This window comes from Sceloporus occidentalis, unplaced genomic scaffold, assembly GCF_023333645.1.
Source record: "Sceloporus occidentalis isolate IW3139 unplaced genomic scaffold, rSceOcc1.0.p SCAF_14, whole genome shotgun sequence".
Taxonomy (NCBI): Eukaryota; Metazoa; Chordata; class Lepidosauria; order Squamata; family Phrynosomatidae; genus Sceloporus; species Sceloporus occidentalis.
The window spans coordinates 5,192,844-5,218,374 of record NW_028316994.1 but is presented as its reverse complement, the minus strand read 5'-3'; the positions used below and the strand labels follow the sequence as shown (position 1 = coordinate 5,218,374).

Sequence of the window (25,531 nt, the reverse complement as noted above, 5' to 3'; positions counted from 1 at the left end):
AGCCAGGGCAGTTAAAGTGGTCTCAAACCGGATTATTTCTGTAGTGTGTTTTGGACCCATGTTACCAGAAAGTTGATCATCCTGTTGCAGTGCATGTTTTATGGAATTAGGGTCACCAGAGTGAAAACTAGAGAGGGCTCTTCTACCTTTAATTCTCTTTTCTACACAACCTTCTGCATGTCTTGAACCTGAAATTCCCTCCTCTACAAAGTTATTAAAAGCTCTCCAGTTTTCATCCTAGCAATCATATGGTGATTTGCACTGGAATGGGGAACTGGTGGACAAAATGGAGCTGGGGAATCCCTGGACTCTGGTGGAGTAGTAATGGTCAGATTTAAAAGGAGTACAATAGCTAAACAGGGTAAAAACTGACAAGGAATTGTTACCATCAATATGGTTTGTTGTCATGGGGACATTAAAAAGATCTAATTATGAGCATTGGTTTTGTTGTCCACATGGCCATCCATGCACTATTGCTTACAAGTCACATATATGTTCCAGTTCACCCTTGTTGCATATTGAGCATTCTTGTTCGCCCTTACATTTTATTTGTTTTTAAATGGCATGGGTTGTTATGGCTACCTGCTTTTAAAAACACACAGACATTGTAACCCCATTTAATAGTGCCAGCGGGGGACACACAATTTGCCAGGACTTAGGTCTGTACACAGTTCAGAAATAAGTGGCCTGTTCTGCTTCCCTACCTCTAAGAGAAGCCTGATCTGCAGCTATTTGCTATTTTAATGCGCGAGCCAACTGGCAGTTTTATACTGAAGAACGGCCTATAAATATACTAAATTAATAAAAAATCAGCAGGTGGTTAATGTTTATCTCCATTTTGCAGAAAGCTTCCCCTGCCGATGTCGGCAGTGTCAAGCTGTTGCTGAAAGCGCAGGAGCCAGACAATATTTGAAATATATAATAAAATAAATAAAAATTCTGTATCACTTGGCAACTGTATCCCTTGACACAGGGACCAGGGTACTTCTAAGAGGGGCACTCTTGTTAACCACTGTTGCTAGTAGGGCAAATGGCTGGTACAATTAGTGGTTTGAACGTTGGACTATGACTCTGGAGGCTGGAGTTCGAATCCTCCCTCAGCCATGCAAAAAGGATCCCACTTAGTGACCTTGGGCAAGTCACACTCTCTCAGCCTCAGAGGATGGCAATGGCAAACCCTCTCTGAAGAAACTTGCCAAGAAAACTCCATGATATGATCGCCTTAAGGTCCCCATTAAGTTCGAAAGGACCTGAAGACACACACACAACAACAACAACAACAACAACAACAACAAGCTTTTAGAGAACCAGGTTGCTGCCACACTGCAGAATTAATGCAGTTTGACACTGCTTCAACTGCCATGGCTCCATCTTATCATGGAATTCTGGGATTTGTAGTTTGTTGTGGCATGAGAGCTCTCTAACAGAGATGGCTGAGTCTCACAAAACTCCAAATCCCAGAATGCCATAGAATGGAGCCATGGCAGTTAAAGCATTATCAAACTGCATTAATTCTGCAGCGTAGATGCAGCCACAGTGTGGCATAGTGGTTTGAGTGCTGAACTATAACTCTGGAGACCAGGGTTCAAATCCCTGATTGATCATGAAACCCACTGAGCAATTTATCACACTGGGGCTAATTTCAGCATTAAAGAGAGATTAAAGTGCATTTAAAGCACCCCATAAAGTGAAATTGGTGAGACTTCCGTGAATGATTATCACACACAATTGCGCAAATAAAGTGTCATCGAAAATGCATTGTCGCTGGAATCCCCAAAGTAAAAAGATGTGCATTAATGCTTCTTTGTGACTTTAGTGGCAGGTTTCGTGCAACGTCGTGTGGAATCATTTCGCGTAATTATGCCATTTTTCTGATATATTCATGGGATAAACTGATCTCCTTCGTGTGGTAAACCCCTGAGTGACACTGGCTAAGTCACACTCTCTCAGCCTCAGAGGATGGGCAAACCTCCAACTTAAGAAATCTTGCCAAGGAAACCTTATGAAAGGTTGTTTTTTGTGGGTTTTTCGGGCCATGTGGCCATGTTTTTGAAGAGATTATTTCTTCAGAGAAATGTCAGGGATAAATTCTTCTAGAACATGGCCACATAGCCCAAAAAACCCACAAAAATCTATGGATGCCGGCCATGAAAGCCTTCGACTTCACTTATGATAGGTTTATCATATTATTATAGCTTTAGGATGGCCGTAAGTCAGAAATGACTTGAAGGTGCACAACAACAACAACAAATGGTTAGTGGGACATGAGCTGCCGCCAGGGGCAAGCATTGTTGTTGTGTGCCTCCAACTCGTTTCTGACTTATGGCGACCCTAGGGCTTTTATTGGCAAGTTTGGTTCAGAGGAGGTTCCCCTAAGGAGGCTGGGAGAGTGTGACTTGCCCAGCATTGGCAATGCAGCCAAGGATAACTTTAATGAGGCTGTAATTTGTCACTTTTGAGTGGCCTGCTTTGTTGCAAATTTGGGCGGAGCGCAGCAAGCAACTGGGAAAATCTAGGCCTGGCGCGCCGCCCTAGGCCCCGTTGCCATGGTGACCGCGTCTCGAAGTTAGTCCTCCATTTTCTTTCTTCGCTGCTGGCCCTTTTCTGTCTCCGCGACTGATTGAGCGAGGGAGCTGTCCCTCACCCTTGAAGAGGGCGGGTCTTCGCCAGGGTGGGTATCCCAGTAGAAGTGGAGTAAGGGGTGATACAGGCTGGGATTTGTTTGTAACAGGGGCTTCATTTTGGGAGGAGGGTGGCTGGCAGTCCAAAAGGGAGTGGGAAAGGAGGAAGCTATGTGCCATATAAGGATAAATTAGTCCACATAAGACAGACAGTGTGGTGTAGTGGTTACAGTTGGTCCCCAAATTGTGCCCTTTAAGAGATTTTTGGACTTCAGCTCCCAGAAGCCTCAGCCATGTTGGCCAATAGTGTGGGATTCTGGGAGCTGAAGTCTAAAGTCCCTTAAAGAGCACAGTTTGGGGACCACTGAGGACTCTGGAGACCAGGGTTCGAATCCTGGCTTGGCCATAGAAACTCACTGAGTGGCCTCGAACAAGTCGCACTCTCTCAGCCTCAGAGGATGGCCACATGGCAAACCCACCCTTTGAAGAACTTTCCCAAGAAGACCCAATGATAGGGTCACCTTAGGGTAGCTGTGAGTCAGAAATGACTTGGAGGCACACAACAACAACAACCACAACTCCAAATTGGGGGGCAAAGCTGAAGCAAGGTGAATCTTCCCTGGGGTAAAGTAAGGAAGAATCTAGCATTGAAACATCTGCGGGTGCATCTGCACTGTAGAAATAATGCAGTTTGACAACACTTTAAGTACAGGAGCTCCATCCTATGGAGCCCTGGGATTTGTAGTGTTGCAAGGTCTTTGGCCTCCTCTGCCAAAGAGGGCTTCACAAAAGAACAGATCCTAGGATTCTGTAGGATGAAGCCATGGCAGTTACAGCGCTTTGAGTCCCAGTTTTGGGAGAGAAAACAGAATACAAATACAGTAATAATAATAATACAGCGATGTCAAGTGGCATTACTTCTACAGTTCAGATGCGCCCTGCATGTCTGGTTGCATCTATACTGGAGAACTAATGTTGTTTGACACTGCTTTTAACTGCCATGGCTTCATCCCAAGAAATCCTGGGATTTGTAGCCTCCATCAGAAAGCTCTGCTACCACAACAAACTAGAAATTCCAGGCTTCCATGGCAGCAGTGTCAAACTGCATTACTTTTGCAGTGTGACAGTGCTCTGTGTAAGAAAGGGGATTAGCACAGGGGTGGAGATCATACGGTCTTCCAGGTGTCATTGAACTGTAGGTCCCATCAGACCTAGCCACTGGTGAGGGCTGCTGGGAGTTGCAGTCAAACAGCATCTGGACAATGACTGACTACCACTCCTGGATTAGCAGAGAAGTGTACATACAATTGTTGGTATAAACTGAAGTAGTAGAATTTGTGTAACTGTTGAAATGGAGGATCTGGAGATTCCTAGACAGGTGTTCTCTTAGGTAAAAAAAGATATTTTTAATTGGCATTTTTTCCACATACACATGGGTCCTTCACCCCCTAACCCCAGTGAATGTGGCAGGACTACCGTACTTTGTTTGGGAGTAACAAGCGTTTGGCTTTAGATCAGAAAAACTAGAGTAGTGAGTAGCTATAAATCTGTTGGTGAATTTGAAGTAATTTCATTGACAGAAGTAGAGGTGTATTGTTATCTAGACTTGAAGGTGCTCTAGAATATTTTGGGCTCCCACACAAAGAAACCTGTAGTATGTCTGCATTCCCCACTCCTAATAAAAACATAGATTGCAACAACAACATTCTATAAAAGTGTGCTGTCAAGTTAGTCCCACGTAGTTCAACAGAGCTTTGCTCCCAAATGTGAGGATATAGGATTACATCCCATTTGTTTGTCTAGTCTAGCATTGCTTATTCCAGCTGACATCAGCTGTACAGGGACACAGAACGAAGTCTTTGACATTACATACTTTTTTTAAACTGAAGAGTGAGCCTACGTTCTTCTTTACTCAGCGCATGTGGTGATGTGCCACTTTGCATTGAAAAGCAACTGTTTTGAATTTTATTGAAATGTTTAAATGGTTTTTATCAGTGAGCTGCCTTGGGTCCCTCCTGAGAGAAGGGCAGCATACAAATGAAAATATCTATAATGGACCATTTATAATGTATGGTACAAATGAAAGGACAAATTAATTTTGACTGCTGCTCTGAAAACATTGTTGCTGTTGCTGTGTACCTTCAAGTTGATTCCAAATTATGGCAGCCCTAAGACAAATGGTTTGTTTGCGAGATTTTTTCAGAGGAGATTTGCCATCACTTTCATCTGAGGCTGAGAGACTGTGACTTGCCTAAGGTAACCCAGTAGATTTCCATGGCTGAGATTCGAACCCTAGTCTCCCAGAATCCTAGTCCAGCACTCAAACTGCTACACTCAAGCCACTACCCCATGTTGATAACATTACAACAGCATCAAACACTGTGTCGTCTCCTTCTCCAACTCCTTTTCTTACTTCTTGTTCTTTCCCAAAAACATGGGATCCAGCTATAGATCTCATGTATTAACATCCCCCATTTTCTTGAGACTGCTAAAGGAATCGGTAGAGGAACTTAGGAAGTTGCTTTACAGCAGGTTAGACTGTTAGTCAATTTAGCTCTGTATGGGCTGGCAGGTCTCCAGGTTTCAGACACAGTTTTCCTCAAGGACTGCCTGACAGTGTCAGACAATGAACCAGGTTTTGCGTGTCAAACACATAGGAAGCTCCTTTATACTGAGCCAGACTATTGATCTATCTCTAGTCCAGCACTTTTATACTAACCAATGAAAGCTTTCAAGGTTTCAGGCAGGCTTCTTTCCCAGTTCTACCTGGAGAGGTGTCCACAGAGCTACTCCCTTCTTCACTTAGTTCTATGTGGAAGCTGAATACAGGCTTAATAATGCCAATAGAGATGAGAGGAATATAGCCAGAGACTGTCTTTTTATGTACTCTAGTCTTGATAGTACTTTTTTTCTGTCACTGAACTGAGATCCCTTTAAATTACAAACCCCAAATTAAAATTCTGCCAACAGAGGTAGCTGCAACTGGGGAATTCTACAAGATTGCCATGAGGAGACTAAACCATGCAAACATGATTCAATTATTTGACTGAATAAACTATTTAGGGTTACTGAGCTTAGGCACAAACCTCATTTGTGTTTAAAAAGTCCAAAACCAGTTTATTTGGGTGAGTGATATTCATGCTGAGTTAGACACTCTTGCTCCGAGTCCAAATTAGTGCAGTAACATAGCAAGAGTAGAAATGGAGCTTATGGAATATATTGGTAAATAATCAGCAGCAATGGGAGGTTTGGGATTGGAGCTGACATATAACAATAGCCCTGCACAGATCTCTGGTGTCCTTCAATAGTAGGCCACAGCCATGGATTTAGTGGCTTCTAGTGGCTCCTGTGAGAGCCAGCATGGCTTAGTGGTTTGGGTGTTGAACTCTGGAGACCAGAGTTCAAATCTCTGCTTAGCCATGGAAACCCACTGGGTGACCTTGGGCAAGTCACACGCTCTCAGCCTCAGAGGAAGGCAGCGCCCACCTGTCTCTGAACAAATCCTGCCTATAAACCCCCATGATAGGTTCACCTTACGGCTGCCATATGCCAGATGTGACTTGAAGGGACATAACAACGCCATACGTCAGAAATGACTTGAAGGGACACAACAAACAATGGCTTCCACATCATTTGAGCAATGAATCTGTGTTTTAGTTTTAACTTTAAAGGAGGTATCCAAGGTGCTTAACCAATTTTGTGGATGGTCTTCAACAAGTTGGATAGCTTCAAAGTTTGGACTAAAACAATTTTTGGATAAAACGTTCAATAATAGTATTGACTTTTAATTAGAGTAATAATATATTATTTTTTGAAATTTATTCAATAAGAAATTCAGTGATATTATTGAAATTTTGAAGCAATGATGTGTGGAAAGAAGAGGAATGGAAAGCAAGGTATGGATTAAGGATTTAAAAGAGCCCTTGAGATCATAGCAGAAGAGTGAGTGAGGCTTTGGGACGTCCCACTGGAGATGTGTTCACCACTATGTTTGTTTTCTATGCAGCCATGACAGCAGCAGGTAGTGGCAACGGTTTTGGCACCACAGCTTGGTGGGGATTTTCTCCAGCACTTGACCTACAAGCCACATGTATGTACCACTTCTTCCGCCAATTTCTTTCCCACTCTTTTAGCTTGTCTCATTTATGGTGAAAGTACTTTCTTGTCCCACAGATTCTGCAAGGAATTTAAAACAGCTTCTTCTATCCTAATGTATTCTGTCGAGAGATACCTTTGGGTGCAGGAAGCATCTGTAAAATCCACAGATCCTATCCTAACTAGTGAGGCTGAACTTCTGTGTAGATCCCATATTTTACCTGAAGCCAGAAGGCCATTGTTTTCCCTGTTTAGGGGTCTTTGATTTAAACAAGAAAACTTTCAGACAGTGCTAAAGTGTACCTAGAGTACTCCCTTCTGTTATTGCATTGGACTCTGGTGCAGTATTTGATTCCCTGAGAATAACTTTTATTCGAAGTAAAATAACAGTCCAACTCTGGATTTCCAGTTCCTAAGAGTGCAGAGCTATGTTTGAAAATGTCCAGGCTGGCAAAAGACTCTGGCAGGAATCCTATTGGGGGACTTAGGTCTATGTATGTGGACTTATGCCTGTGAGAATTAGAATTGGGTGGTTCTGTAATATCCATACCAAATAAAGGGCTGCTTTTACATTACTGTGTAGGGGAGCCCGCAAAGTGACCATTGCACATCATTCCTGTTGTGTATTTGGACACTGGATTTGGGGGGGGGGGCAATGCACACCAAAACATTGTTGCTGGTATCCTGTTATGCATCTTCACGAACAACGTTTCTAAGCACCACTGCTATATACAGTTATATAATGAATACCACGATATTGGATTCTGGCTTGTAAGTGTCACATCTGTGACTCTCGTTGTGGCTTCTAAGTTCTTCTGCTTCAAGTATATCTCTAGGCAGACAGAGTTCCAGGTATGGAAATGCACTTACCACATTTTAGACACATGTGCCATCTTCTTTCACAGATCTTGTTCAGGGACAATCTCTTTTATTCTGCTTTGCAGCAGAAAATTAGTTTTGCACTAAGCAAATTGGCCAACTCTCTCTTTAGTCTCAAAATGACCTGTAAGCCCTGGCCCTTCTTGGAGTTAAAACACACACCCTTTAAAATGGGAAATTAAAGCACTGAAAATAAATCTTTAAGCTGACCATGTGGGTGCTTCAGAAATGAAGTACACAGCCTACTTCTAGCATGGCAGAGAGGGGGCAATTTCAAATGGGTATGTAAGTCCACTGAGGAGTGAAAGCCAAGGAAGAACAGAATTTGCCCTTCAGCCATAAAGCTGATTCCAAAGGTAAATCTTGTTCCTTCTTTATATATCTTTAACCATCTCTATATCATCACCATCATCATCATCAAATGGCTCTCAAAGTAGATTTCAGTTAATACCCACATATAGTACAATATAATTAGAAGTTCCATAGAATCATAGAATTGGAAGATACCGCAAGGGCCATCCAGTCCAACCCCCTGCCATGCAGGAAATTTAAATCAAAGCATCCCTGACAGATGGCCATCCAGCCTCTGTTTAATGACCTCTAAGGAAGGAGACTAACATTCCTCTGGTCAGGAGATCAATTCAGGGTAAAAGATGTCATCCAAAAGAAATAGCCATCCTACTGAACCTTGGGATCTTTTAGCAGTTTTTCTTCTCCTGATGTTATCTTCCTTGCAATACATTAAAAATGATGTGAAACTATATAATAAAAAGTTTCTGAGGAAAACATGCAAATTATGTTGGTTTCAATACTATATCAACAGTATGTTTTTCTGACTCCCACTGAAGCTTTTGCAGGTGTTTTCGTTTGGTTTTGGGGTTTGTTTGTTTCTTTAGCATGAAAAGTTTCCCAGTGGAAAAACAGAATTTGCCTATAGTATGGTTCATGAGCAACCATTTCACTTACTCAACAGGTCTGGAGACATCTGTGGAATGTGTGCAGCCATCCCAGGATGGTATTCCTGAGCTGAACATCCTGCTTGTGGGATCAATAGATGGCCGTCACATCCTCAAAACAATGAGTCAAGTGCGCCGGTGGCCACGGAGAAAAATCAATGTGTGTAAACCTCTTCTTCTGGCCTTGATTTTCAGATTGTCTTGAGCCATGTCTACACTTTGATGTATTTTTGTTATGTATTTTGTATTTTCTTGTCATTGGGCACCAGTATATTTACTTCAATGTGAGTACTATTTTGCACAAAATGAGTGATCCTTTGGCATGCCTTTGCATGCTTATTGCTTTCCTAAAGAAATTTTATGGATGGGAATCTTATACCCTAAAAGTTGTTTGTGTGGCCTCTGGAAAAAGTGGTGATGGGAAGAATGGCTACTTGAGAAAGAGTCCATGTGTGCTTACTGTTTTAAACAAAGTAGAGCCCCCCTAGACAGCCATTTTAAAGTTAAATGATTTTCAGAAAGCAAAAAGTGAATGTCCAATCACTACTCTTTCATTTTTCTCTATACTCCCCTGCCTCCCAATTTTGGCAAATGTGGGAAATTGTCTCTCAAACTACAAATCTGGCCTTTCACTGCTTCAGATCTTAACATTGAATTGGGGTGATGTACATTTCTTTCATATCAAGATAGCAAAATGAGGCAAATTGCAAAAATCTGTGAAAAGGCTGTGAAATCGGCCTGTACTGTATACATTTCCAACTTTGAAGGCTACATTCAATCAGGGGACTTTCTTACCAATACCATATAATAAGGCCAGCACTCAGAAAAGAGTAAACTACTGAACCAGTTGGCTGTGTGTTTGAGCCAAACATTGTATGATGGGATAGACTTATTGTAAAGCACTTGCAGGTTTTAAAACATCTATAAACATTTAATGAGGAGCAGAATCAGTCAGGAATAGGCTTGTTTTTGTTTTGGAGTCTGTCTACGTCTCCATAAGGGTCCCTTCCTAAGATCTAAGAGCAAAGGGATTGGGTTACTTTTCGGGGAGGGAAGTTGGACAGGGTTTCTTTTTTGAGCTGGATCTAGAGTTGCCAGATTTCAGGGCCTGGCTGCACTTTTGCATCTGCAAGCAAGGGAAAGGCATTACAGAGCAAAAACAAAACAAAACCCAGTGTTGAAAAGTGTGTCTGTATTTTCCTCATTTGTTTTATATGGTATTTTTTAGTTGAGTGTCATATTCTGGGCTACTCTGATTAATGCATACTGTATCATGCTTACCAGGGGTTATTCTTAAGTTTTGGCTGGTATCTCAGAGTCTGGGATAGTCCTGACCTAGCAATCTTAGGTGCGGAACAGACCGCCCCAAAGGGCCGGCCTGTCGGCAGCATATTTCCCTCTGGAGGAAAGCCGCAGAAGCCAAACCACACGGCTACCATCTGGCATAAAAAGGACCCCGTATTTCTGGGTTCTTTTTATGGCGTCGGAGTGACATTGAGAGTGCGCCAGTGGCACACTTGTGATGTAAGCAACACGCGGTGCTATGCAGACGCTGCACGGCGCTTGCGTCACAATGGTGATGCCCATGTACACGGGATGCTGCCATTACTACGCCGCCTTGTCTGTACTAGGGTTAGGGTCTGTGCGGTTGGTGCGCGGTCCCTAACCCTAAAATCGATGCCAGCATGGTGCATTTGGCTCGTCTGTTCCAGGCATTAGCTGGATCAGATCAGCCAACTCCCATCAGTCCCCTTTCCAACTGTGACTCACACTGAACATGTGAAGAAGCGATGCTGCCTTTGCCCCCTTACGCTTCCCTGAAATGTGTGGTGACATTAATTAATTCCTGTCTGAGGCATCTGGAAGATATGCTTTGGCAGCTGTCCATCCAGGAGGGCCCTTTAGCTCAGCAAGGCCAGAGGCTGACATATGTGAGGAGGGTGGGTGTAAAGCTGAAGAACTGCCAGGATGGGGGCAGCGTGGGTCACATAAGCAGTACCACAGCAAGTCCCTTCCCTGCCTTTTCCATTACATCTCCTACAAGACAGCATTCACCAGCACATCTTCTTATGATGTGACCTTCCTTCAACACAAGGTGGCAAATCAAGGGCACTCTTCTTTGCAGCCAGTGCTTTTCAGTCTCATTTCATGGCAAGAACACTTTGCTTTCATGAATGAGGAAAAAGGAATAGGAGCAGGGTGGGGAGGAAGTCAGAGTCTTGGTGTAGGTCTCCAAATATATAGACACATGGCTAGGATTATTGGAATTTTTAGCATAGGAGTGTATTCTAATGCGCTACATTGGGAGAGGGAATGTAAAGATGCCCAATTTCTTTGGACAGTGAGCCAGTTTATTTTGAACTAGACCTAATTGAACAGCTGTAGCAGGACTAGGGGTTTGATGTGGGCTCATGGAACTGACCAAGAGGCTGACCAAGAGTCCATACCTTTTTAATTTTCTTTTAAAATAATGTTTGTTTCTAATGTTTTAATTTTAATTTGATTATATATATATATATATATATATATATATATATATATATAAAAATCATATATATTAACTTGTTGGGTTGGGGCATCAAAGAACCAGGGTTCTTTTCAGGAAAGGGGTAGTTCCTTTGTATTACATGCATTCAGTATGGGTTGTGATCACTCCTTTACTCTCTGCCTACTCATAGTTTTCTCTCATAACTGCCAGTTTCTCCCCCCTCTTTTGCTCTCACTCACACACACATACATACACACATACAAAAGCCTAGATGAATATCTCATTCGTTCAAAACCCCAGAGAGATTCTCCACTTCTCAGCAAACCATCTTCTAACCACTGGCTCCAAGTGCAAAAATAAACCAGCCATTCCAGACTATACCTAGCAGTCTGCTAAGATGAGAGAGAGAGAGAGAGAACATGCAGTGGTAGCACCACATCTGTTTTACTTCCAATGTAGTAATTAAATTAGGCTTGGGAGGAGCAGGGATAAGAATCAAATAAGATTGATGGTTTCTATTGGCCTTTAAGTCCATTTTCTCTCATGAGAGGCACTCTAGTCAGACCCTTGTAATGTCTTTGAAAATTCTGTGCTTGGTGGCTGTCCCTTCCCTGACAAGCAGATAATTGTGCCACACAGTTTCACCATTCCTTCTCGTCTGCCTGTCAAATTCTCAATGGGAATCATACTACTGTGCATTATTAGTTTTAGAAGAGAATCTTCCTCTTCTCCCAGGTTATTCTATCTATGTAAATTATGGGCAATTTACATAAATTAGAGTGAAGATAGATCATCTTGTTTCTTTGTGTGCATGGGTGAGGGGGGGAGGCATTCTTAGTTCACATTCAACCTGATTGTGGAAGAGTTTCGATGAACCTGAAAGCTGGGCAACTTCTTAATGGCCCTTTCATGCCTTAATAAAGGCTCACTCTGCTGTTACTTTTGGATTTTGAATGAGAAGACTTTCCTAACTCATATTTGGTACAGTAGGCAAAAACCTGATCAGAAAGAAAATGGAGGAAGTGATAAAAAGCAGTTCAAAGACAGGGCTTCTCCTTGTCTTTTGTAGAGTTCCCCACGAGTGACCTCTCCCTTTTTGGGAAGGATGGTTTGTTTGCTTAAGCTTTTCCTAGCCCCAAAGGAGCCCAGAAGTAGAACAGACATTTTATACGCAGGGGGTCCCAAGCAGAGTCTCACATCTCCCAATTCATAGCATTAATTCATGGCACAGAGAGACACCTTGGCTAGAAATGCTGCTAGTCAGAGGCAGTACTGTATTGGGCAAGATGCACCAGGGGTCCCACTCAATTTCTGAAGCTAGGAGATAAGCTGTTTGATCAAAACATACTACACTAATAGCTTCTTTTCTTTCCTCAGTTCTATGTGCTGGAGAACAATCTGGAAACTGTGGGTCGGCAGCTACTGTTTTTGAGTCTGGCTCTGGAGCCTTCAGAGAAGATGGGGCTGCAAGGTGAAAGGAAAACAACATCACTTCCCTCAATTTCTTTCCAATCTTATATCTTTCTCTGTCCTGAGGTTTCAAGGAAAGTGAAGGTCTGCTGAATAATAACAAAAGATATGTTTGTTCTTTTTAATCCCACCCAAGAGAAGAGTGAGGCATTTTTGGAGCTGATGGGGAACACTCTGCTCCGGAGCCAAACTGCTTCCTATTTGCAGGAGAAGGCAAGCCTCTTCATCCGATACATCACAGACTCTGATTTCCAGCAGACAGATCTGCCCATTGTAGACTTCTCTGCCCTCAAGGTAAAATGTAAAATAATCCAACAATGAATTTACAGGAGTGATGAAGCCATACATAGTGTACTACCATTGCCTTTCTGGACTCGGAACTCCACCCCCTGTAATGACTTATATCCAGAGAATTCAGGTTTCATCCTACGTCACATCCCTACATTCTACCCATTTAGAGCAGCAGTGGGCAACTGTGGGAAGCTAGGAGGCAGCATTAGTCCCCAGGAGCCCTCTAAAAACAGTCCATCCATCCCCCAACACCCTGTAGAGTATGGGAGAGCATTTTCACCATTTTTAGGCCTCAAAGGCTATTTTCAGCACAGGAGGTGCCTTTTTTAACAGCAGGAAATCTCTAGAAATCACTCCCTGTTGACTTCTTTTTACAAAAGGCCTCTCCTTTGGACCAAAAACATGGCAAAATGCCCCCAAAATGCATTTGGGGCATGTTGTGATCGCTGAGATCCCTGAAGGCCCCATGTTGTCCAGGCACCACACTTTTCTTACAACTGCACAAGACTCTCCTCCTGACTGAGATAACTCTTGGGAACCCTGGTTCCAGCAACTGACAATATCCTCTTTCTTGGGTAGTTCAGGGAGAAGGATCAGTTGGAAGCCATTTTCCAGTTCTGGAGGAATCCCAATCCACAGGCTTTCCAAATCCAGCAGCTCTGGGATCTGCGTGTCCGGCAGTACCTAGGCAACCGCTACGATGCTCGCCGTGGTGTGTGCGACTGGGATCTCACCATGAAGCTTCATGAACATGGGGTGCGTAACAATAGTCAAGCAATTCCTTCAGGTTCTGTTTGGGGCTGTTGGGCAAAGATTATGACAAGAATTTACTACCTTTCTGTTGCGATTTTTTCTCTCCTCCTAGGCCAATGTAATAAACATCCATGAGTTTTTCCACTGGCGCAGCACAGGCATAGCCTTTGAAATGCGGGAAGCAGCCTATGATGTCCCCAACAAGACATTGGCATCTGGTCGTCTTCTTAGACATGTGAGCTGCCATGTTTTCTTGACAATCTGCAGCATGACTGTCCTGGCCCCAAGATAGACTATGAGGTTGGATTCCCTCTTCCTATTGAGGGGGAAGAACAGGATATAAAGAGGGTAGTCTATACTCACGAGAAGATCCCTTCTGTCAGTTCCCTTTCCATGTATTTATTTATTTGTTCATTACATGTTTAATACCAGGGTGGGGACATTGCAGGCTGTAGGTCACATGCAACCCCTAAAGGCATGTTTGAGGGGCTTCAACACCCCACAGGTTTTTTGCCACAATACTCCTGATGTTTAAATCCTAGAAATGGTAAAATTGCCTTCCTTGCATCTCTTGGGAGGCATGTGGGGGCAAAACAGTTTTGCTGAGAAAAAAATATTGAGATTGGAGGGCAGAGGGTGATGCTCTTCCAAGTTCCCCAGTGCAGCACCCTCACCCCCAACAGTTGCCCACTCCTGTTTTATATCTTACAAAGTGCTCAAGTACACCTACTGTCTCTCACACCTTTATCTTCACTGCAGTAACATGGGTTAGGCTGATGGAGCATGATTTGCCCCAGAACTTGATCACGAACTCAAGGGTGTTTTTAGTGGTGGGTTCATGCACTAGCAAATGGTTTGACTACAACCCTTAGCATCCCTTCCAATTCTATGATCCTATGGATGAGTTTCAAGATTGAGCAGAAATGTGAACTCAGTTATTCCTAGTACAGGATTCCTGAGTATTCCAACCTTCTTTTTCCTGTTACTGCAAGAGCATGGAGGACACACTAAAATCTCTGGCTTGTTTCTGAAATAACATGAGAAGGGAGTCTTAATTTATAGCTCTCAATTCATGAAAATCTGTTGTGATGTGGTTGTTTTATTCTCCTACTCTGGGTACATATCTAGAGACTAACTCTAGTTGTACATGTGCTTCTGGGGCCAACTGAGCAGTAGACCTGTTTTCAAAGTTCTCCTTCCTTCCAAGACGGCCATATTTGTTCCTAATCTTGGATTTTATTTTTCCTCTTTACCACTCATTTTGCCAGTGCTAATTGACATTTAGGATGAGATATCATCCTTAACATTTGCAGCAAAAATAGCTGAGTTCTGTGGCACCTTAAAAGTGGACATACTTATTACATGCCACAGGCTTCCATGGACAGTGGCCTACTTCAGGCATCCTTTTTTTCTTTGTTCTTTGGGATATGGGCAGTCCTCAAGCTTAACTTGCCATTACCAGTCCTCATCCTACTGAGAGCAGGACAGAATATTCCAAGAGAAACACACTTGCCTTGAAATACTAATGTACGGTGGGGAGAACTTATAGTGGAGACCTGGTAAATAGGAAGAGAGGGTTTAGTTTGCCTGCCAGTTTCCCTGCCTGCCAAATTTTCTCTGTAAATCCTGGGCTGTCTTTATAATTGCTTTTTTCCCAGCTGGGCTCTTTAACTAATAGGCACTGATCTTGAGGTGGGGTGTAGAAGGCAAATTACCTAATCCATATCTTTTTATCTCCCAGAAAGGGGAGCCAATGCCAGCCCGAGGATACTGGGGAGACATCGCCAGTGGCCCCTACATCCCCTTTGGAATTGAGTCAGAAGATCCAAGTCTGTTGAAAATGACCAATGGTATCCCCAGTAAGGTAAGCTATATAATGACAAGAGATAAAAAATGGAGTGAAAGCAGTGTTCTCCTAGATTCAGGGTAGGTAAGCAGCGGGGACGCATTTTCCAAGTCAGTCTTTTCTCTTTTCACAGAGTTCCCAGGAGATATCATTGCACAATATCACTGCCATGTTGTATGAACTCCGTTATAACATTCACTATGACCCATCAGCAGCTTCTAATGAGGAAGGGAGTGGTGACTGTAACAGGCTGAATGCTTCCAATGGTAAGTAATGGGGCAGTGCTCTCTGCATAAAGAGCTTCCACAGGATATCTTGGCGTGGAGACTTTAGCCAACAGATTGATGAGTGTTTACTTCTTGGTTTGAATGGGCTTAGAAAACATTAAGGAGACAAGGGCTGTATCCGCACTGCAGAAATAATCTGGTTTGACACCACTTTAACTGCCCTGGCTCAATGCTATGGAATTCTGAGAATTGTAGTTGGTTGTGGCACCAGAGCGGAGAGGTCACTGGAGTTGTGAACACGCTTCAAAACACAGTGCCATTGAGTATCAAAATGGGTTTAGATTCTTCTCTAGTCCAAGATTTCAGCACTGGTTACAGATGTTTGAATGACTCCCAGCCCTTTAAAACCTCTAAGTGAAAGTACATCAGATAAATGGAATCAAGGACAATAAGTAAACGAACAACTGGCTAGAGATATTTTTCCCCATATGTCCCAGCAGCATGCCTCTTCCCCTTTTGTCCTCCAATGGTGCAGTTTGAGTGGCTGCTGGAGTTGGAAGACAACATCAGATTCCAGTCAAATAAGAACTGAGCCATCATGAAGTGTTTTAGACTTGCTCATCTTTTCAGCTTCCCTCATTTTGTAATGGAGCACCTGTCTTTGAGAGGCTAAGCACATGAAGCACCTGTCATCTCTAGCTGAAAGGATTTGAGATATCAAAGCTAGGAAATGTCTTTCTGCTTCAGTTGTTGGAAAGCAACTTCTAGTCAGCTGGACGGACCAGTGGTCTAACTCAATATAAAATAGCTTCAAATGAGCCCGTATTTTCATTTGCACAGTCTGATGTTGCCCAGTCTGATGCCCACCCACCCCTTGCTACCTTCACTATTCTGTGTGTTTCCAATAACACAGGGCCTCCTGCCACAGAAGATGTTCAAATCTACTTCCTGCCTCTCAACTGCCTCTCTGAGCTCCATCACAAAGACAAATACAGAGGACTCTTCCACCTCATCTTCTTCTCTTGCAGGTAGGGAAAGATTGAGAGCCTGGCACTCTTGGAACATAGTGCTATGGAAGCAAATATTGCAGGACATATTGTAGAGAAAGGAGAGAATAGTCATTTGTGTTGGGAGCCAGAGCTTCTGGAAGCTTGAAGAAGAAAGAAGTCCAGTCTGTCTAGCCCAGTGAAGCAGTAACGTTTGTAATCACCTTATTTGGAATACAGGCTTGTCTAACTCAGTAGTGTTCGATTGTATAACAAATAGAGTCCACTTGCTTTTCTTCTTTAGTTCCACGTGTAAAGAGAGAATTATGAGGCTCTCTCTATGCCTGTGTGGTTAGCGTTTTGCAGGCCAGGCAGCCTGACTCCCAGCCTGCTTCTTTGTTTCAATTTTTACAAAAGAATTTCACACAGAAATTATTTTAATATTAGCCCTTGTTTCTCAATTGAACTCACTGGAGTTTGTGAGCTGAAGTGACTAGGCCACCCAACCAGGCAGCTTTGTGTTTGGTAAATTTCCTCTCTGTTGCAGGGATCTCTCTCAAATGTTTCTTTCCAATGTTTTGCCTGGTTTCCAACACAAACATCTATTCATATTCAAAATTCTGCCTTCTTTCCCAGATAAGTACATTTGCTTGTTTACCAAATTTTATATAGCACTTTTCTGCCAATGCACAGTGTGTACCGTAATTTAAAATAATGGCTTCCAGTGTAATAAACAGTATACAAAAAAAAGGATAAGAATAAGGAGGACAAAAGACAGAAAGAAAGGAAGAATATAATCAGATAACCAGCTACTAGAGGGAATGGTGCACCTGATTTTCAAACAACTCAACCATGTTTGATGCTGGGAACTGCAATCCGCCAGGGGAAATTTCACCATTGGCAGACATACACCAGTATTCTGAGGCAAGAGAGAACTTTTGTGGGGAAATTGTCTCTCCCCTCCTCCCCTGCTGCCGGCGTCAAAGCAAATGCTGAGAAAATTCATAGTAATTTATTAATGTCCAAATCAAGGGATTTTTGCACATCACTAGACAGGGAAGCAACATGGGTAGATACTCGATACTTACCTCCTCCTCTGCTTGTCTTTTGCAGTATGGTCCACTTCTTACAGCCAAATTTGAATCTGATATCAGCCATGAAAGCATCTCTCATTGTGGAACTGGCAAAGTAAGTGTTAATTTCTACACTTCTTGACAGCAAGGCCCTGCAACCTTCCTCCTACACACTCAATAAGAGAAAATAGCCCACTTTTCTTCAGTAGATAAAATCCTTGGATTGGAGCTGAAACCCCTGACTCAAATCCATGCTGTGAGGTTCACTGTTTAGTGGCCTAGCCTCCCTTGAAGAATTTGAATGTCTTAATTACTTGATTGCTCTTCGCATCAGATTATGTTTATCCTTACATTTCTCAGAGTTTTACTGTACGTCTGGAACAGCAACATCTATCCAAATTTTTAAATAGTACTTATCAAAAATGTTATATCCTGTCTTTTGCTTAATATCCAAGTCATTCCCAGTATCTCTACATTAAAATGAATGCAGGCTGGGAAAGACCTTTGACTATCCCACATACTAAAGAGCTGCAGTCAATCAGGATAGATAGCAGTGAGCCACTGGTGGCTGGTGCTCTTTGGGAATGCTAGGGCACCAATAGTAAATGGAGCTGGTGCCATCATTAGGTACAACTAACTAAAATGATTTTGTCCCCATTCACTTCCTTTGCATTGATATATTACTGATAATAATTAAGCACTGAAGTATGAAATACCCCCAGGTTAAGAGCAGACTCCAAATACAAAGTCTCACTTAGATTTACCCTTAGCACAAATCACAAACAGTTTTCCTCCCTGTGTGTTGTTGTTTAACCGAGAGACATCCTAAAATGATAATCAAATCACAGGAAGCATTTATTACCATATGTTGACACACATGTCAACATTTCAGAGCTTGCCCTTTCAGCTTTTCCATGATTCAAAACACATGGACTCAACATAGATCCCCATACAGCTTTTATCACTGTTACACTGAATATGTAAAAAATATATTAGATGTACAGTGCAATAAATTCTATGATAGTCAATGGGAGTTTCTTCCAGGAAATCGTACTGGAGCTGAAAACAACAGGATTCACTTCTAAATGAAGGTGCATAAGAATATCCTGCAACTGTCGATGAAAACACTCTGAAGAAATAAGAGTATTTTCATACATGAAAAGAGTTTTTGAGTCATTATGTTTGTGTGTACTAGTAATGCACAATATAAAATCAAAAACAAGCATGTATTTTTAATAGTAAATCTAGAATTTGCAATACATTGCTTCTGAATATTTGTACAGTCAGCCCTCCTTATCCATGGATTTTTTTTATCCATGGATCCCACCGTCCATGGCCTGAAAATATTCCAAAATAATATAACTTCCAAATGCAAACCTTTTTTAACCATTTTATATAAGGGACACAATTTCACTATGCCATTGTATTTAATGGGATTTGAGCATCCACGGATTTTGGTACCCATGGGGGGTCTCAGAACCAAACCCCAGCAGATACCAAGGGCCCACTGTACTGTGAAAAAGAAAATGCACAGTTTTTAAACATACAGTCTTGCCAACTTGGGTTATACAATCAAATTAAAAGTCTGGGAAGTGCAAAACCCTAGTTTAAATGTTGTTCATTTACCCATCCATTGTAAGATAGCTGGTTTTATTTTGCTTTTGGCAGTTCTCACCTCTGTGATTTCAATGCAGATTCCACATTGATTAGTTATACATTTGACTTAAAATTATCTGCTATATCCTGTCCTATTGTAATACAGGTTACCTATGATTCCATTTTGGGACTTTTGAGTTCAGTTTTGCAAACATATACACTTCAGTGGACAGAATTTATAATTCTTGGAGGATGACCCTTCTGCCTCTCACCTGTGTCATGGCAGGAATGTCCTAGGCCCTGAAATTCCAGTGCCAAAACCTGAGATCCAGGGATGACTCCTTGTGATGTTGTAAGGAGTCGAATCTGCAGGTACAGATCCTGCCATATCACCCCCTTGTTTGGGCTACAGGATAACCCTGAATCAGTAGGGAAAGATTCAAAGCTCCCAGTCTTCAGCCAAAGGGTCTCACCCTTACCAAGAACAAGTCCTGACATTACCCTCTTCTGAAAGATAAAGGAGAACCCTTTTGATAAGAAACAGCAGTTTTATAACTTTGGATACAGATGATCTCACAAGAATTAAAACCCATGTGCAAGAATTAATATTCATTACCTGAGACATTATATTGTATCACAAATAAAACTCTCACAGTTAGCATTGTCCATGATCATTCCCCAGTGTTACATTAGCCAGTACAGTTAGCTCTTACAAAATGTTCTCAGTTACAATAAGATATCCAGCTGCTGGCATCTGTGATTAACTTCTCTTAGTGTCCGCAATACTAAATAGGTTGAAGCTTACTAAACAAATTAATTTGGCTGGGAGACAGCAGTATGGTTGTGCTTTGGTTCAGAACAGAGGAAATCCCTGTACTCTTATGTTTGACAGGGATAGCTCCATGTTTTTTAAGCTTAAAGGGAGTAGTTCAAGATAAGTGCAGTACCTGCTGGGAGCTGTATGTGGGCAGCTCTCCAGGGTCCTGAATGCCCCAAACTTGGATTTCTGCTTACAGTGTCAAAGGAATCAAGCCCTGGTGATGTGTGAGGGGGCATTCTTTGAGCTCATCCACCCCGGACATCCCTGTCTTTTGGATATAGTGATCCCAGCTGAAGCCTTCCAGAGCCAGGCAGTGGGACATCAGCTGTGAAATTCCATCCCCCAAGGAGATTTGCCTGTTGCCTCCCTTGTTGAGTTCCAAGTTGCAAGTTCAGATAGTTCTGTTCACCTGGGATGTACATGGGCAGTAATGGAGCTGCTTTTGCTGTTACTTTTAGTTTCAATCTGCTATTTTACCACTATTTTTTTGGTTTCATACTGATTATGTTTCATTATAACATGTATTTTTGTTATCTTTTCCTGTTTCTTTTCAGTATTTTTGGAAATAGCCTTATAAATTCAGAAAGGTAGTATATAAATAATTCTAACAAAGAAACAAATGTGGAAGTCACACCTGAGCAAGAAGCACCTGCTCCACTTCTCACCTTTTAAAACGGAGACATCCTCTGCTTCCTTCACATCTGATGGCAGCACATGTTCATTTTCCACTCAGTTACATATGCCCAAGTATAATATGTCCTGGACATTTTTGCTGAATGAGTCCAGCTGATGACGTGAATAGAATGCCCTAAAACAAATAAGAATTAATGGCCATTGAGTTACACTGGTTTTTCCTTCAGGAAGCAGATAAGGTGCAAAGAATCAGGATTCCTTTGGGATTGTGGAAAGCCAATTTAACTGGGACACTGAAGGGAATTCAGAACTCCTGAGTTCTTCACTCATAATACTCCTCTTTCTCCCTTCTTCTCACAGCTTCCTGCCCGACCTTCGCAAGGAACAGCTATCAGAATTCTCTTCCCGAGTAACCAGCCTGGCAAAGGGGGCAGGATTTGTGCCAGTCCAAACAACAGACAAAAAAGTATTTTCCTTGTTCCATCTTGGGGATCAGGAGGTTGGAGAGATCCATAGTGAGATACCTCCACCTGAGATGACAGCACCTGCCCCTTGAATTCATCCTTTGTATTCTTTTTAACAATATTGATTTAATTAAAAATGCTATTTCTGTAAAACACTAATTCTTTTAGTTTTCCCTCTGTGCATTGGTTGCTTAGTGGTTTTCATATGTTTTCAAATGCAAAGGTGCTTAAGGGTTTATCAACAAGACCAGAAATGGTGAATAATAAAGCTACCATGGGCTACCTGAATCCTAGCTGGTGCATTGTTGTATGTAACAACAAATTGATGGTGTGCGCCATCAAGTCAACGGCAACCATTATAAGGTTTTTTAGGCAAGATATCTTCAGAAGAGGTTTGTCGTTACCTAAGGCTGAAAGAGTGTGGTCACCCAGTGTGTTTTCACAGCAGAATACAGAGGAGTTTTCTCACACAAGTTGTGTTCCACGTCCTGGGCACTCCAAATGGGAAGTAAACTGTTGTTGTTAACTGTCCTCGAGTCAATCTAGACTCATGGTGATCCTGAATATGAGACATCTCCAAGACACCCTCTCCTCCACTGCTGTGGCCAGGTATTGTAGGCTCAGGTCCAGGCTTCTTGGATTGAGTCTACCCTTCTGGCATGTGGCCTCCTTCTCTTTCTGTTTCTTTCTGTCTTACCTAGCATTATTATTTTTTTCTAAGGAATCATGCTTTCTCCTGATGTGGCCAAAATACAACAGCCTTGATTTAGTCATCTGGTTTCCAGGCAGTGGCATCCCTGTGGTTTATGTCACCCAATGTAGGGAGACAGCAAGGAGGCAGTGGGGGGTGGGTGGACTGTCCTGCTGCCCTCCCTCCTGATGCATTGCTTTGGCTACCTGCACTCTGACCAACCTTCCACTGCCCAGCAAGACTGAGTTTGGGAGTTGCTGCAGCCTCTAGGCAACCATTCAGGGTCTGGCCACTCCAGACCCCAAACGAAAGGCACCACCCAATGCTTCAGACTCCCAACGGCTGTTTGGAATCTGATATTGGAGAGTAGTTGCCCTAGATCTCAAACAAAAGGTACTACCCCCCCCAAAAAAAAAGCAGTGCCAGTGCTTGTGGGGCAGTGCTGCAGCCTCGGGAGGGCCATTTAGGATCCAGTGCAGCTGCTTGGAGGAGCAGCTGTGCTGGGCCCCAAACAAAAAGCATTGTCCCCCAGCAGCATCTGCTGCTGGGGGGGGGGGGGAACAGTGCTGTGGCCTCCCCAGCAGCAGATGGTGCTGGGGGCAGTGCTTTTTGTTTGGGGTCCGGCGTGGAAAGCCATTTCAGGTCTCACATGGCTGCTGAGCAAGCAAAAGGACATATTGCCCTTCCTTCAAGCCCCACCAGGTGTACATTCCCCTGGGGCATAACCTAGTGCAATCTAAGCATGATGCCACTGCTTCCAGAGATAGTTCAGGCTTGATCTATTCAAGAATCAATTTGTTTTTCTTTTTGACTGTCCATAGTCTCAGCATCAAATCTCAAAAGAGTTTATTTTCTTTCTGTCAACTTTCTTCACTGTCCAGCTCTCGCATCCATACATGGTGATGCGAAATATGATAGCTTGGATGATATCTTTGCTCTTTAGGATGCTGTCCATTTGTTTCACAGCTGCCCTTCCCAATCCTAATCTTCTTCTAATTTCTTGACTGCGGTTATTATACCTTTATACCAACCATCATCAAAGGAGGCCAGGGTAGTATATATCATGCTCCCATGACCTTTAATCCTTTCAATAATCCTATAAAGTAGATTAGGCAAAGGACACGTAACTCATAAATGGTATGGCTGAACAGAGATTGGAACCTGCCATCTCTCTGATCATATTCTCTGGAGGCATCTAGAAGGAGTGTGTTGTGTCCTCATTGCAGCCCAGTAGAGAAAAGGTCATATGAACAATATTTATGGAAAACAGCTGCCCTCTTGTGTGAAACAAAGCCATGTCCAGTCCCACAGGCCACCATGAGGCATTGTGATAGTGGGGCAGATGCCTCCTTTGCATTACTCTAGAATGGACCTTTCTGAGTGATTCTGCACAAGAACTAGGATGAGTGGCGAGTGCCTAAACTATTTTCTAGAAAGGGAAGGCCCAGCTGATAGGAGTGGCCATGGCATGACCCATCAGCATGACCGCAGCCCTGGCAGAGTGGGTTGTTTTGATGCATCTGAACCTTGGAGCTTCTGACAAAACCATCACACCAAGATGGATGACTTTACAGCAGGAGCAGAGAATCCTCTCACTCAGAGGGGTCTTTTCATTCTAATTCCCCAGGGATTCCAATGTTCAATGCTGCTATACCAAAATTTCCCAGGGGGGTATCCACGTTCTGTTTTTTGCCTGTTGCAGCAAAAACAATTATTAATTCCTTGGCACCTTATAACCCCCTCCCCCCGCTGCCATTACAACATGAGCTCAGGGGTGTATCTATGGAGGAGCAAAATAAGGACATTACCTTCTCCAAATAATTCTGCCCACCCCAGTGAAATTTTTCTTTAGTCCTCAAATTTCTAGCATTGCAGAACGAGACACTGAAAATTGTTCAGGTCTATTGGCCATGTTTGTATTCACTTGGTAGCTTTGCCTGCCCCCTTTCTTTGCATGCCTAAGCTGTCTTTCTAAATGCTCAACTGAAATTTTAAGTTATTGCAATTTTAGAAATTTGGAGACTAATGGAAAAATATAATTGGGGGGGGGGGGCAGGATTCTTAGTTAAGTGAAGGAAATGCTTTCATTTTAACTTCCGTCCCCCATTACTACAGCACTGCATGAACTTAACTATTGAAGAGTTTGATGAATTAATAGCATAATTGTCAGTACTTTCTGCAATTTCCCTGTGATCTCACTGTTAAAATCTCTCCCACCCCAGCCTGGTGAACTGTACATATGTACGGTATATATCTGGGTAACACCTCATGCCCTTGATGAAGTGGGATGGAAGGCCAAACTAAAATAAATTTCCTGTAAAAATTGCTAGTTTGTGCTTTAGAACTCTTTGTTGTCTTTGCTCCCATGTTAACAGACTTGTTCACAGAGTGTTCAGACTTGGCAAAAGGGTTCATTCACACTCCTACGTGAAACTCTCATAGCCAAACTGTTCACAAACCCAGTTCTCTTCGATTTACCATGAGCATCCATAACACATAGATTATGTTTCCTCTCATATGTGTATACAATGCACAGACAATAATCATGTCTGTCTGCCATGTGTGTTCAAGTAGTTTCCAACTTACAGAAACCCGAAGGCCAACCCATGGCTTTTCTTGGCAAGATTTGTTCAGAGGTGGTTTGCCAGTGCCTTCCTCTGAAACTGAGAGAGTGTTACTTACTCAACGCCACCCAGTGGGTTTTCATGGTTGAGGAGGGATTCAAACTGTGGTCCAACGTCATAGTTGCACTGTGCAGTGTGGTGCAAACCACTGCACCACACTAGCTCTAGATGTACAATATTGTCATATTCACAGAAGCCTTAATAGAAGGGATGGATTTGACCTATGTAGTCATCTGTTTTGTTCCTGGTCTGTAACTGGAATGTACCACACTCTCCAACCTTTCATACTTGAAAACAGCAACACATGTGGCCAAGCAACAACAGTTCATGATCAAGATGGTAAAAGTTATTGATGAGGAAAAACAGACATGCTAGGAGAGACTGTGCTACTTGCTTTTGCCTGAGTCTGCAAGGAAAGATAAGATTCTTCTCCCTTCTCTCCTCTCCTCCCTGCTGAGTTAACTGAGTAAAAACAACTTTTGCATTTTGAACTGAGTTTGCCATAACTGAAGCAAGCAGAGGGCAAAGGGGAAAATGGGAGAGGAGAGAGTAACTGAGACATTTTTAAAAAAATTATTTTTAACAAAACTGACACAATCACAATCATTATTAATATACAAACAATAATAAAAATGCTTCCAAACATTAAAAAAAAACAAGAAAAACAAAGACTCATAATAAACCCAATTACCCCTTGGAACCCCCTTCCCCCTGTAAAACATCCACACAAAACAAATCCAGCCTCCCATGTTAAAAATGTAAATATAAAAAGAGGTTTGTTACTCAGTAACAAAAAAACAGATCCATAAACTTTTAAGGAAACTGGGGTGTTTTAAAAACAGTTGAAAAAGTGGGATGATAGAGGATTAATCAAGACTCTCCCTGCCATATCAGGACTGTTAGGGGTATAGTATACTGTAGTCTACATTTTGTTGGTGAATTTACAAGATGAGTATGTGAATAGGATGAGGGAGCCAGTTGTATATGTGACCCTGTGATCTGATCAATGCCAGCCTCC

The 25,531-nt window shown here is 42.5% G+C and overlaps 1 protein-coding gene across 11 annotated transcripts; it reads left to right on the top strand.

The window, feature by feature from the left end:
• Window positions 1-278: 278 nt before the first annotated feature.
• On the top strand, window positions 279-21,471 carry DNAAF3 (dynein axonemal assembly factor 3). Of its 11 annotated transcripts, none has more exons than XM_089480356.1 (12): window positions 279-361; window positions 6,628-6,711; window positions 8,569-8,711; window positions 12,417-12,510; window positions 12,646-12,803; window positions 13,380-13,556; window positions 13,666-13,788; window positions 15,295-15,417; window positions 15,533-15,665; window positions 16,540-16,654; window positions 17,726-17,800; window positions 21,095-21,471. In XM_089480356.1, exons 1-12 carry the CDS (start codon window positions 325-327, stop codon window positions 21,288-21,290), a joined length of 1,458 nt encoding a protein of 485 aa, XP_089336482.1. In that variant the 5' UTR covers window positions 279-324; the 3' UTR covers window positions 21,291-21,471. The 11 variants fall into 11 exon arrangements, with proteins under 11 accessions (XP_089336482.1, XP_089336488.1, XP_089336489.1 ...); XM_089480362.1 differs by having other exon boundaries at window positions 309-327; XM_089480363.1 differs by lacking the exon at window positions 279-361 and adding an exon at window positions 1,677-1,696.
• The last annotated feature ends 4,060 nt before the right edge of the window (window positions 21,472-25,531 follow it).

Coding starts and splice junctions, on each gene's coding strand:
- DNAAF3 (XM_089480354.1), top strand. CDS start 3,166: ATGACTTGGAGGCACACAACAACAACAACCACAACTCCAAATTGGGGG. Junction 8,712..12,416: donor GGCCACGGAGAAAAATCAAT/GTGTGTAAACCT, acceptor TTCTTTCCTCAG/TTCTATGTGCTGGAGAACAA. Junction 17,801..21,094: donor CTCATTGTGGAACTGGCAAA/GTAAGTGTTAAT, acceptor TTCTTCTCACAG/CTTCCTGCCCGACCTTCGCA.